This window comes from Lepeophtheirus salmonis, chromosome 1 (assembly GCF_016086655.4).
Source record: "Lepeophtheirus salmonis chromosome 1, UVic_Lsal_1.4, whole genome shotgun sequence".
Classification (NCBI taxonomy): Eukaryota; Metazoa; Arthropoda; class Copepoda; order Siphonostomatoida; family Caligidae; genus Lepeophtheirus; species Lepeophtheirus salmonis.
Window position 1 is genome coordinate 37,353,067 of NC_052131.2, and position 15,161 is coordinate 37,368,227.

Sequence of the window (15,161 nt, forward strand, 5' to 3'; positions counted from 1 at the left end):
TCATGCATATAAAAGGTAACCCTGAGTAACATTATGTATTATAACCGTTATTGCCACAAAGCTTAAGTATGTATACTTCTATGATTTATAGGATGTCGTCAACTGTTTTTTAACTAATAATTGTGAACAAAACATCTGTGAGTGGGAATGAAGGGTGATAAAGGACTTAAGACTTTTAGGAAGCTAGAAACTATAACAAAATATCTTACAAAGCGTTCATTGTATAGGAAAATGATTTTCCAATAAATCTAAATCAACAATCAACTCAATTGATAGAAGATTGATGAAATTATGATGCTTGAATATATCTTGTACTAAGATTTTTATTCATGAATACTATATTTGAAAAATGGCATCTATAAATTTCAAGTTGAAATACCCCTTGTAACCTTGGAGTACTTGACACAAATGTAACAGAAAATTCATGACTCAATGTTAACATAGAGTTTTTCTTGGAATCATAACTTTAACTTCTGTAGATACTGGAGTAACTCAATGAAATTAGAACCTTTTTTTGTTTATATTTGCTTTTATTACGAAAAACATTAAAATGACTTAACAACATATCTTAAGTTCAAAGAATACTCTTATACAGAACGTACATTTTGACCTAATTAAATAGTTTGATATCAATTGATTTGTTAATTTTGTGTAAATATTTATGTGTATGATAAAAATTTTCATATTACATGCATATATCATGCAGGAATTAATTTTGACTGGAGCATCTTACAAACAAAGCTGAATCGATAAGATATGATTTTGATTTAACTATAAAAACACAAGACAACGATACATGGAGTACAAAAGAATTTAATTCTCGAAGAAGACAACAAGACTCTAAATTATACAAAATGAAGTTCGTTTTGATGTTGGCAACTCTTATTGTTGTTTGCAACTCTGTTTCCATCCCAGTTGAGGAAAAGTTGGACAACTGTAAGCTCTGCAAATTCATTTTTAAGAAGGTGAACGCTGCAATTGCCGATGGATTAGGCCTGGATAATATTGTCGATACCATGAAAATCGTAGGATATACATACTTTATCAACTATCTATATTTATCCAACCTCTCTGTTACATTTTAATTTTGCAGGAATGTAAGATCTTCTTTATGTATCGTCCTAAATGGGAGAAGAAATGTTATGCATTTGTAGATAACGTTGTGAAACCACAGCTTGAGGGCCTCATGGGACATATTGTTCCTCCCAAACAGACTTGTAGATTCCTTGGCTATTGTTAATTGAAATACAAATATTATAATGAATCCTTAATATGTTAAACAATCGTTTATTTTTTTCTTTGTGGAAGGAACGTGAGTTACATGCATTTGTTTGTCTCAAGTATGGGTATTGAAATAGATTGTTGGAAAGATATTTCTTCTTAAGAGGAAGAGAACCTGAGTGAGAAATGATTTAACATATTTCTTTATTTTAAATATGGAAAGTTATTAGGTTTTTTATCAATAGGATATTATCCTTTCCCTGCATCAGTGATTCCAGATACCTGAAACAAAAAGGTGTAAGGAATACAGTAAATTTCACAAGAAAAATGTACATATCCTTAATGCGTCAATAAAAAACCAACAGGTGCAATATTCGTGCCATTATTATTAAATATTATAAACTATACGTGGGTCGTTGGAATAGTTATATTTAGATAGTAGCACTTCTTGGAAGAACATGCACGAAAAAATCGTTCATTTAATGGAATATTTGAAGCCTAACACCCTGGACTACTTCAGGCGAAGCTACTATAAATCTGCCGTTTCTACTGTTCAAAACCTGGTCGTCTGTGAATATCTTTTTGTCAAAGAAGATCTTCACAGTAGACAGATGACTCTTCAATTAATTAAGTCCTTTTTTTTCTTGGAGTCATGACAAAAATCTCAAGGCCCACATCATCATAAAATACCCTTCCTCCGATGGTGTTTTCGTCCACGTTATTGTCGTCAGCTAAACGGCACATTGATACTGCTGAATCTTCCTTGATCTTGGCCTTTAGGTACTTGAGAAATTCTTTTTGTATCAACATCCGTGGTGTAAAGAGCATCGAAGGCCCTTTGCATTTTTAATTCCTATTCACTCATTTTTCATTCAATTTTGATTAAATAAAAACAATTCGCAAGAAAAATAAACCTTGTATTGGAATATTGCTTGAAATGTGACATGAAACCTTACTGAGTGCAAAAAAAAATTAATTACTCGGAAAATTTCATTGTTACACCCTTATGTCTGAATTTTATTTTATTGAACTGTACTTAATAATTATAACGGTTTGAATTAACTCAGTCAGTACTTTTCTTGTAATATGCGTAGCATTTTATATTATGTATGCAATATAAGCTATTTACATACTGTTTAATTTATTATCATCTCAAACAAAGAGATACATAGATTTGAAATTGGATATGGGATGATTTTTATTGGGTTCATATTACGAAAAAAACACACACATAAAAAAATAATTTACCCAGTTCATTCTCCAATTTCTATATCATCTGCAAGGATGTATATATATATAGATAATATACATATTTATATAATTTAGTGTTGTGTTGACTAGAACACGTATCGACTCGACTTCATCAGCCACGATAAAAAAAAAAAAAAAAACAGAGGCCTTTGCAGAAATTGGGTTTTTTTTCCCTCAAGGATTTTTTGATATCATCGAAAAACTATCGCGTTAAGAAAAAATGTTAAATACAAAGACCACTAAGAGTGTGTTCCCACGTAAGTCGGAGAGTAATAGTCGGAGGATTAGTTTTTGAGTGATTTAATAGTTGTTGCACTCAAAAAATAATTGAGGATTGACATTGGATTACGGGTGAAGAAACTATATTTCAAAGTCCACTTTTTTCTATTTTTGCTTGTTTTTTTGAGTATGGTTTCGAATTAAAATATTTTATTCATCATGCACAGGATTATATATATGTTGCGTCTTGACGAGGGAGAGACACAAACTTATTTATAAGGTGGAGAGATCCAGGATGACCGAGAGACAAATGAGAAGAAGAAATGGCCTGGAGGAATATGACTACACTGTTTATAAGATCATGTGTATTCTAACTATACTCGTAATTTAATTACAAAATAAGAGACTATTTATAATACGTAAAACACAGTACTTTAATACACTAAAGAACATACAAGAAAATAAGAAAAAGAAAGGAAGTATGAAATAGATAGCAATATATATATTTTTTTTTTTTGGGAGGAGATTGGCTTTAAAAAATAACAATTTTTTGGATATTTTTTTCAAAAAAACAAAAAAAAACAAGAGCGATTCGCAAAAGATATTTTATTTCTGGAAAAAGATTTCTAACTTAAAATTTAAAATTTTTCAAAGAAAAATTTCAAAAATCCAGAGTTATTTAGTAATATTAATTTTTTTTCGGAAAAAAAATTCTAAAACCATTGATATTCTCAAATAATTAAATTTTTGTGATTTTTTTTTTAAAAGTCCAAAGCTGTATATAAAAAAAGGTTTTTGGAAATAAATTGGCAAATTAAATTTTCTAAATAAAAGTTTTTGAAAAAAATTTCGAATATTAAATTTTTAGGATAAAATTTTTTACCATTCATAGCTATTAAAATAAAATTTTCAAAAATCAAAAGTTTGTATACAAAAAGGTATTTTTTAAAATTATATTTCAAATATTAAATTTTTCGGAGAAAAATTTCAAAATATCTATAGCTATTCACAAAAATTTAAATTCTTTGAAAAAAATAAAAGAAAAATTTAATTTCAAATATGAAATTTTTTGAAAAAAAAATTAAATATTAAATTATATAGTAAGAATAAAAAAATCCTTAATTTGGGAGATGAGGGGCTTACAGTCCCTCCAGCTTCCCCTTATAAATGAGTAAAAATAATGTACGCCAGACCAAATACTTAATCAGATATTTACCTGAATTTTAATCCGTTCATATTAATATTATATAATTTAAACAATCTGATCTTAACCAATATTTTTTGGCAACATTTTTAAATGAAGTTTATTTTATAAGTAATTACTACAAGTTGTATGGATAGCTATATCAAATCAAATACTTACAGGAATCTCCCTCAATGCAAGCTTATACTTTCCAACACCTATAGAATTTTTTTTTAGTTGAATATATATTTTTTTATTATTTATTATCATAAAATAAAATAACTCGATATGAGGTGAATATACCGTACTCTACGGGGAGTCAGAATAATTCCAAGGGCCGTGTTATGCGAAATCCTGAGTGTTTGAAACCACATAAGGCAGAGACCTCCTGTAATTTCTGGCTATGCAGTGCTATACGAATCATTTTTTTATTTAGGGAAATTGCACCAAATAATATTGTCTTGCAATGTAATTACACAACGTCAGATTGCGTTGAAGTCTAAAGATATATTAATTTTCCATTCACGGGAAACGAAACATATTCGCGCATCTCCCTACTTTTAATATTCTCCATCCCCTGCTATGCCCTTACTACAGGGTAGTTTGGATAAATCCGGCCCATGTTTAACTATATCCTGAGCAATAACTCGGTTATTTCAATTTTAAATTAAGAAGTTGTGCCTTACCTATGTATACATTTAATTGCGCAACTTTTAATTCAAAACGAGTATTTACGATGTAGGAGACCCGCAGGAGCACCACCAGTACTTGTGCAAGACACATCCCATCGTACATTAAGAAGATGCTCAGATATTCAAAGAGCACAGTCTATGAGCCCTGAAAGGAGGAGGAGCATGTATGAAAAAAGCTCACTAGTCTCAGAGTGATAAAAAACGCAATCCCATATTTCTTGTAGGCCTGAAGCTTTCCTTTAAGTCATCTTCTAGGACTTGGATTAACGCTCTTGCCAAAAAGCGCCAAGTAAGCAGTGTAATAGTCTATAGGGCCATAAACATTGACCTGAGGATGAAGTCATACCGGCACTACAAAAGACATAATTACAGATAAAATGAAGGCCACTTGGCCTACCATAGAAAAAAGTTGCTGAAGGATTAGAAGTTCCATGTTATGAATAGTCTTTTATTCGGATGAGAAATAATAAAATTTCCCTTCATTGTCCCTTGGGACTATTGGGAGCAACATCAGTCATCATCTTCTTTTAGTCAAAGGAGAATGTGGGTGCCAAAAAATACTATGAGCTCCTATGTGGCCAAGTGATACCTTGCATGAACACTGAGGCCAATGGTGTTGAGAACCTGCTTCAACAATACTCGGCTCCTCTCATAATAAAATCCCAACAAAATTCAATTTATAATAACATTGGTAACCTTGCACAAAGTTCACATTTGAGTTTCTCAATTAAGAGGTTGGAGTTTTGTGTATAATATTATCGATTGACTGAGATACAAAAGGAGGTACGGATGGCCTAATGCAAGACTCTGCTCTCTAGGCTCAAGAAGTCTAACGCAGGCCACACGTTCATTTTCTATGATGAGAAAATATTCCCTATTGAACAACAGAGGAACTTTCAAAATGACCGATGGCTCTCCACGTCCAAGGACAACGCCTCCTATGTGAACACGTCCAAGACCTCCAGCTCCAGCATGGTCTTGGGTGTCATCAAGAGCACAGGAAGGTCATGCCATTCTTCTTTAAGAAGGAAGAAAAGGTTAATTCGACTGTGTATGTGGAGTGCTTGATGTCCATTGTGCTTCCGTGGGTGCCGGCAAACATGTGGAAACAGAACTCTACCCCCTGCCACATTTCCAAGATCAGTCAAGATCATCAAGAGCAATTCTTACGATTTCTAGCCCCCCCCCCCCTAAGACCTGGCGCTCTAACTCTCCCGATTGCAATACGTTGGATTATTTCTTCTAGGGAAAGTTGAAGAGGTAGGTCTGCGTAAACCACCACAACAGTGTGGAGAGCCTGAAGGCGAGTATAAAGGAGGAGTGGGCGAGGATCTCAGCTGCAGATGTGGAGAATGCCTGCAAGAGCTTCAGGCCCAGGATTGATAAAATGATTGCCTCTGTGGCCAGTCACATTAAATAAAATAATACATAAAAGTCAAACAATAATGGTTGTTTTACTGTTTTCTAGTCTACAATTTTTAGAAAGACATTTTTTAATTTTGTCCAGATTTATCTCGTCAACCTGTACATTTTTTTTAACAAATCGTGTCGACTCGATCAACTCAAGCAATGCAACACTAATGTAATTATATTTGTTTATATCTGTAATTCTCTCCGAAAACTAAAAACATAGCAAATTTAATCTTTGTATGTACAAAAGTATCTTCGCCTCGTAATCACTCAAAACAGGAAATAAGTTTCCTTTTCAACTTTTTTTTCTATCTTATGTGTTAATACAAAATTTTATATCTGTTCGACTCTACGTTCCTCTTCAAAGATACTGTTATAATCGATGGAAAAGCAACAATGATTTCGTTATTTCATTTCATCATATTCCTATACTTGACAAACACCTTGGAATCAAAACGAGCAAGACCTAATGTCATACTTTTCATTGCAGATGATTTGGGTTACGGAGATCTAAGTGGATATGGGCATCCAACTTCAAATACTCCGAAGATTGATAAAATAATTTCCAAGTCGATGTGGTTCACAAACTATTATGCTGCCAGTCCCATATGCAGCCCTTCAAGGTAAGTTGAATTGAAAATCAATTCTGCTACAATCACATTCTATTCCAAATTAGGGCCTCAATTATCACAGGTGAGTATCCCAGTCGATCAGGTATATATCCTGGTGTATTTTTCCCAAACTCTACCGGTGGATTAGACCCAAAGAAAAAAACATTGATGAAGGAGCTAAGAGAAAGATTTGGATACAAGTCCGCTCTGATCGGGAAATGGCATCTAGGAGTTGGAGAAAGTGGACAATATTTGCCAACAGTATCCAAAAACTTTGATTCATACTACGGTAGGTAAAGGGTTTATATAAAAGGGTGTGTCAAAAAATTTAGGTCTACTCTGGGCTTAAATTCTAATTTCTAGGATGAAATGCATTCATCAATAATAATTACTATACCTTCAAACATTCATTCCATTAATGAAACTGAATGAGGGTCTGATAGTGCCTTTTAAAGTGATATATATGACCTTTTAATTACTTAATTGTGACTATGAATTTTCACTATTGTCAGTGGAATTTGCCGTTCCTCTAATTATTTTTTAATTATAAAAAATAAGTATCAGAACAAAAAATGTAATCCAGCCTCAATTTGAAAAAAAATAAAAAAATTGAAGCTTTCTTTAATGTTGACTAAACATCTATGATGTTGACGCAGGGGCGTCTGAGGGATTATATATATATATATTTTGTTCGTGGGGAGGGGCTCCGTTTTGGAGTTTTTTTTTTTTTCTAAAAAGGCCAAAAATTTAACTTTAAATGTTAAATTTTTTTGGGACAGAAGGATCAAAAATCAACTTTTTTAAAAAAAAATATATAAAAATTTAAGTATTATATTATCTAGTTTACATCCAAAATTCCTTAATTTGGTTGGGGACACACAGCCCCTCCAATCCACCCCCTGCGGGCGCCCTTGCTATACCATAACGAGTTAAATTTTGTATTTAAGGCATTCCATATGCGCATGATATGTGTCCCTGCAATGAATGTTTTCCTAAAATGAGATGCCTAAGTAAATGTCATGATAAATTCGTAGCATGTCCTTTATTTGAAAACGATGTCATCAAGGAGCAGCCGGCTGATTTAACCAGATTGACTCAAAGATACACAAATAAGGCAAAGGAATTTTTAAAATCCAACATAGATAATCCTTTCTTCCTGACATATGCCTTCCATCAACCACATCATCCTCAATTTGCTGGTATGTACAACCGTTTTCCTAGTACCAGTTAGGTGCTTACCCATCTACTAGGTTCAAAGTTTACAAACTCTTCATTTCGTGGAGGAATTGGAGATGCATTAAATGAGATGGATGATGCTGTTGGGCAAATACTGGACTCTCTAAAAGAATTAGGTCTCCGATCTAAAACACTGATCTTATTCACATCTGATAACGGGTAAGTGAATAGATGATTTGAACTAACTAGCATTTTCGACCTCAAATGATGATCATAGTCCAAGTTTACAACGACAAGAACGAGGAGGATGCGCAGGACTTTTTCGATGTGGAAAAGGAACCACCTATGAAGGAGGAGTAAGAGTTCCATTTTTTATGCATTGGGGCGGATTTGTTCATCCATGGACATCGCACACACTTATTACATCATTGGATATTTATCCAACCTTGATGAGCATGATCAGCTATCAAAGTAAAAATTCAACTGATGGCTTTGATTTCTCTCATCATATATTAAAACGGGATGCTAAATTTGTGAGTAAAAACAAGGGCTCCTCATTTCGTTCATCATATATTGGGGGCGTCTGCAGAATAATTTTTTGTGAATAAAAATTCCAAAATTAAATTTTAAATTTAAATTTTTTTGGAAAAAACTTTGAAATTTTACAGCTGTTTCAATTATTTAAAAAAAACAGCTATTCAAAACAAACTTTAAAAATCCACAACAGTTCACAAAATTTAAATTTCAAATAATGGATGTTCTGGGGAAAAAATTGAAAAACATCGATAGCTCTTTTCATAAAATTAATTTTTTTGGAAATGAATTACAAAACTGATCGTTCAAATATAAATTTTTTCGAAAAAAAGTAATCAAAAACCCCCATTTGGTCACTCAAAATTACATTTTTTGGAATTTTTTTCAAAAAAAAAATATACAAAAATCCATAATTATTCGCATAAATTTAAATTTTTAACTCTCTGAATAATTTGCCCAAATTACTTCTTTATAAGAAAATAAATTATTTACAAAAAAAAGCACAATTATTGCAAAAAAAAATAATAATTTGTAGAACATTAAATGCAAGATTTCACAGTAAATATTGTTTTTCTCTCTAATTTCTGATGGTTATTAAACCGCAAGAAATCCCAAAAGAGAAACCCTAATTCTTACTTATCTCAACTAAGAGTCTTAGTGATTTTAAACTATATAATTTTATTATTATAGAACCCAAGAGAGTCCTTTCTTTACTTTCCGGGACATGTGGATCAAACTATCGGACCCTACGCTGTGAGATATAAAAATTACAAGGCCCATTTCTATACAGAGGGTAATTATCTATAATTATATACGAGGGTCGATTGAAAAATCAGAGAGATGACACTACTGGCGCGTATCGAGGTTATTTTTAGTTAGTAGCATCTCTTGGAAGATCATGCACGAACTTTCAGCCAGATCAGTCAATTTATGTCTGTTTGGCATTCGTTTGAATCAAGAAATCGGGTGGAAATATTACCACAAATGGAATCGTAAGGAATTATCCTCGTCAAAAATACGGAAAGATGTATATTATTCATTGTTATTGGACCGTTCAAAAACTGAGCAGTAGAAAAGCACTCACAATTGACCCACAAATAAGCAGTTTTCCATCACGACAATGTATCAGCTCACACGTCAGGAGATGTGGTTGCAAAATTAATCGACATACGGTTCCAAATCGAGATGCCGATAGCACTAGCAATCTCACACACCTTCACTCTTTTGTAACCCATGACTATATTATGGATTTTATCATATATGGCCACTCGGAAAATTTTGAAACCACATAAAAAGTCATTTGCTCGAAGGTGCAGTGTCCCAATAATGTTTATCAAGCTTCTTTTTAGTTTCTTAAGGCGTTTTGCTTTTCATAAAGTAATATTTAATCAGTATACAAAAATTTTTTTCATTCATTTTGTTTGAAAATCACTCCACTTCCTCGGTAAACAGACATAAATATACTGATCAGGCTGAAAGTTGCTCTGTGTTCTTCTAAGAGATGCTACAAAAACAACATAAACCTTTATACGCACCAGGTGTGCCATCTCCCGGACTTTGCACGCCCTTTTCAAACGAGCTGGTATCTTAAAAAAAACAGTTTGTCCTCAATTTAAAAAGATCCAACCTAACATTATTTTTTACTCTTAGGTAACGAACTTTCAGACGGAAATAATTATGATTTTGCTTGCACAACAAAAGCAAATAGAACATTACACAATCCCCCTTTACTCTTCGATCTCAATCTGGATCCAGGTGAACGCTACCCTTTAGATCCAAATAAAAATCGAGATCTTCTTCTTGAAATTCAATATGTAACTATGAATATCATGAAAACAATGACATGGGCAGATGGGGAAATGAAGAAACCAAATTCAAACAATGCTCAACCCTGTGCCCAGAAAGGATGCAGGGACTTTCCGAGTTGTTGTAGCACAAGGACGGAGCTTCCTTTAATATCAATAATCCATAAATAAGAAATGTGTGTGCATACTCCTAGTATATTAAGTCTATTTATATATTGCAGCAGTAGAAAGGATTGAATGTAAACTTTGGCTTCAAATCATGAGGACTGTTATGTATCAAATGTTAAATTTAAAAATAATATACCAACAATTACTAATATTGAAAATATATCACCAGAGTTGATGATAAAAAAAGAAAATTAAATTAAAAGAATCACATTTTCTATCTATTTTTGTTTCATAAGATAATAAAAGACTATTCGTTCAGGCTTGTCCGTAGGGGGTAGTCTGGGTTGGGTGTAACTCCCCTCCCCCCTAAAGGAATTTTTGCTTTTTATAAGATTTTTGTTTTGTCATTCGGGCAAAAAAGCAAAAACTTTACTATTTGAATCTTTTTTTTATAGTCATATAATTTTTTTGGAAAATTAAAACTAATTTTTGTACACTCGTGGAAATTTTCTGAAAAATCCTTACCTTTCACAAAAAAACTCGTTTAAAAAAAAAAAAATATTTGAAATTTAAATTTGAATATTTGTTTTTTAACAATTTAATTTTAGATATTTTTTGTCCAAAAAAGTTAAAAAAAAGAAGTAATATTTAAATATTTTTTTAGTAGCTATAGATTTTTCAATTTTTTTCCCTCAAATTTCTATTATTAAATTTATTATTAATGAACTATAATGGAAGCCAGGGATAATACCAATATACGTTGAAGGTGGATTGATATGGTAAATTGACGTTAATGAATATTTATTGTCAGGGTTACCAAGCAGATTTTCGTTGTTTTTTTTTTAAACATGCCCATTGATAACAGGATTTTCATCAATGTATATTATAATATTTTACTTGATATATCATTCTACGTCCTCTAATAAAAACGGATGAAGTATTTATTTCAAAAACAGAGATAGACTGTAGACATATAAATGACGTCATGTATCTAAGGTTATGTTTTAATCTGATTTGACTTAATTTCTGGGCTCTGGAAAACAAGTTTTTTTTTTTTTTTTTTTTTGTGGGGGGAGGGGGGAGGAAATATGTTTTCGATTCCTCGTGTCGTAAAGTTTTTTTAAAAAGGTAAAGTTTATTGATTTGAAAATGAAATCCAAAAAATGAATTATTGTATGAACGGAAGAAGGGAACGGAAGTATATTGAATACGAATTAAAAAAGGGATTTATTCTAATATACTTTACTGTAATATAATATTATATTTGAACAGGGGGGTCCACAGGATTATATATTTTTTTTTTTTTTGGGGGGCGTGGGGGATTTATTTTTATAATACAAAACAAATAACCTATTAATATATTTTTTTCTAATAACATTTATTTTTTAGAAAAAAAAAATCCTTAAATTGATTTTTTTTTTTTCTTGGGATAATTTTGTTTTTGTATTAGTGATTTTTTTTTTTCATTTGGGGTGTGGGGGGGTTGCCCCTATTGAAGGATGTTAAAAGTGTTAACTGTTCATCTATCTAATTTACAATATCATTCTTATATGAATATATATTGTTTTTAATACTAATATACATTTCAAGAAAATTAACTTGGGGAAAGAAAGGATGGGTATTTCTTAGTAATATATAATTATAAGATATCGTAAAGGGGATGAAGAAATATGAAAGTCTCAGTGACAATAAATTAGAACACGAGAACACGAATTTTATTTTAAATCATGATTTTTAATAGTTTAATATATTGTGGACATTATGGACTTTTTAATATTTGTATGTGTATACGATTTAATTAGTTTACTTTTGTTATGTCATTTTATATTTATCTTTCAGCAAAGTACATCTTGATCGAGAGGGGTTTTATTCACTCTTGCATTTTGAAAGTCAATATGTATCTTTTATAAAATAAACTTAAAATGATATATTAATAACTAAAATAATAAATACAGACGAACTACTCACAAATATAAAAAAGTATAAGAAAATACACTATTCACAATTCATTATATAAAATAATACACTTTCTCTATCGCAACTTTTCGAGCAAATAATCACGCAACCGTTGATATTTTTTAGATCTGTTGAATAATTTCAGAATAACTCCTTTATTTTGCAAATATATTGAAACTAGAAAATTAATAAACGTTTTAATCCTTCTCATGTATTGAATAAAAATCTTGGTAATTTTTTGGATTTTTTCCAAGAATTTGGTACACCTCTGATGTGTTTGAAGTTCACCAAATTATTCATCGATGTTACTTTTCTTAATGAATCTTTTAAGATTGGTGACCTGATCGAAGGCCTTAATATCATCCCCTTTTCAGCTAAGGACCTGATACATCCCTCAACATCAGTCCAATCAGGTATCTTACATAGATCTTAAGAGACTAAAAAGAGAGAAGAGACAAGATGTTTGAAATCAAAAGTAAACAAAAATTATGTTGATGAATTATGTCCAGAATTAAGGCAACCTCGATCAAGAAATATAAAATATAAATACTCTTCGTAGATGATTAGGGCTATGTATTTTTGTTTTAAAAAACTTTTATAATTATGATTAAGATACCATGAACTACGGTTTTAATTAATAGTTTTTATTTCTAGTTATATCTAAAGAAAAAATCATAACATTGTCCTAAACGTTAAATTACATTGGATAAATCTTATTCAAAAAGTGTGAAAACAATGAAATTTGCAAAATAAGTTCATAGGGCACAAAACAAATTTGAGACGAATCAGAATTAGAGATAAGAAAAAAACCTTTTTCATTGAGTTACCTGACTCCACCTTTCTTATTAGTCTTTTTACTTAGGTCCATCCCCATTAAAGTGGAGAACTCCTATATGGACCCCATGCATCTCTCTAAGTAACCAAGAGGCCCTGTACTTCATCAATAACATGGTTACACCTTTCACCAAATCTATTCTTTGTGTTCTGCATTTCTCAAGGGTAAATCTTGCTGAACTAAGCTTCAAAGAAACTTTTCGAGGATAATGGGAGCTTTTTACTGAAATAAAAATAAGATTTTTAAATCAAAATACATCTGCAATAATCTCTCGATGTCATTGAATAATAAAATCCACAGGGGTTTGCCGTCAGAAAGGGGAGTTATATACTCTACTCCATAAGGTTCTCTGTGCACAGTATGAAAATGTTGATATATTTTAATATTATGTTCTCAATGTCTCAATTCTATAATTTAATTAAAGGATTGACAATAAGTAGTTTTGTTAGGCTGACTCAACAGATGTGATAGTGGCATTGTGGATAAGGGTTTACCAAAGATGGACGAGACATTGAGTAAAAGGACGTCAGTAGGAGATTACCTTCACCTTTGATGTGGCGAATATCTGTAGTAAATTGTATTAGAAAATCCAGCTGATGAAATTTTATTAGTAAGGACGTTGACTTGCTCTTGAGCGTCCAAAATAGGTCCAATCCTTGAGGAAACCTATGTTGTACAGTTTCAACAAATCCTGAAAGAATAAAGTTGTGACCTATGGGTTATTGTTATAAAAGTGAATTGCACCTTACAAAGTGCAAGCCAGGATAGCACATTTCATGAAGCAAAATACCCATAAATTAGCAGTGAAAAGAGATACCAGAAAAGTTACATTGAGAAATTATACCCCAAAATGATGGTTGTAGCACAAAATCAGACCGAAAATATTATTTTGATTTGAAGTTGATATTTTGTGACTGAGCAACCAAATAAAACCATATTCACTTCCTGGTTTTTGAACCCTTTTTGAACTTGAACCGTAATGTGAGATGCTAAAAGGAGTAGACATAAATGGGATACACGAGTTGTAGTTCTAGTATCACGAAACCTCCAAATAATTTTTTGAATTTGGCACGTTATATGAGATGCTGAAAGGATTAGGGATTAATTGATGCAAAAGGGTGAAGTTCTACAATCACGCAACCTCAAAATAGTTTGGTGCGTTTAAAAAAAAAAAATATTTGACGCCATTTTAAACTTTACAAGTGATATCAATAGCTGAAATGAGTTAGTTACAAATATTCTAAAATTAATGAGTTCAAGGTCTAAAAAGTTAATTAGAAATACAATTAACAAGTGGGAATACGAGTGACACTTGTGTTGTGCGTTGGCTTGCATCAGAAAACCTTGACTGCATCCAAGAGATTTCCTAAATTCAAAATATTTTTTAATACATTCAGGTAGAAACTCAATCGGTGAGTAACTTTCCTTTCATTCTCAATGTTAACCCCTCAACTATGAGCCAACATCGAAAACAACGTCCAATTGTTAAATCTGGAGCTACAGATTTTTTGTACCCATTATGTTCCTAAAAAAGTCCACAGTTGTTTAGTTTGCAGTCAGGAATAATGTTTTAAACACAGTCTTGACATAAATAACGTCAGCATTGATCAAAGCAACCGACACTAACGTAAAAAGGATTTATTTAAGTTCAGACCTTACTCATTATTACAGTGGAATGGGATGTTAGACTCATGGAAACTCTGGAAAATTCTAATTGATTTAAAAAATAATACCCTCATTTTTTCAGGAATTGGAGGAGAAAAAAACAATCCGCCTAATCAAACAGAGAATTGCTTAGACTACTTTCAACTTATTGAGATATAAGAAAAGTACATAAAATGTTTGGACAATGGTTTTGAACAAACAACATCCCCCACTGAGAAGCTATCTGTAAGTTGCATATCTATTCAACAATTGTGAAAGAGTGAGTTATGGTGGCTTGCATGTAGGCATCATATTGGAGCAATATTACTTACAAATTTTTGCAATGCATTTAAAAATTGAAATATCAAAAAGTCCTGAAGTTTCTTAACATGGAAAATTTAAATAAAGTTTTGAAATGTTGAACCTAGAAAAAACAGATTCTCTTTCAATGCCCTAGAATAGGAAGATAAATAGAAACACTAGTTATAGGGATCTATAGTTCTTCTTACTTGGATT

General features: G+C 31.7%; 1 protein-coding gene and 1 long non-coding RNA gene across 2 annotated transcripts; both read left to right on the top strand.

The window, feature by feature from the left end:
• Positions 1-754: 754 nt before the first annotated feature.
• On the top strand, positions 755-1,271 carry LOC121118559 (uncharacterized). The gene is made up of 2 exons (XR_011782592.1): positions 755-1,025; positions 1,094-1,271. It is a non-coding gene; the product is annotated as an uncharacterized lncRNA (long non-coding RNA).
• A 4,924-nt stretch (positions 1,272-6,195) lies between these two features.
• On the top strand, positions 6,196-10,461 carry LOC121118534 (arylsulfatase A). The gene is made up of 7 exons (XM_040713117.2): positions 6,196-6,599; positions 6,653-6,876; positions 7,535-7,786; positions 7,838-7,982; positions 8,041-8,296; positions 8,988-9,090; positions 9,948-10,461. Exons 1-7 carry the CDS (start codon positions 6,373-6,375, stop codon positions 10,271-10,273), a joined length of 1,533 nt encoding a protein of 510 aa, XP_040569051.1. The 5' UTR covers positions 6,196-6,372; the 3' UTR covers positions 10,274-10,461.
• Positions 10,462-15,161: the final 4,700 nt, after the last annotated feature.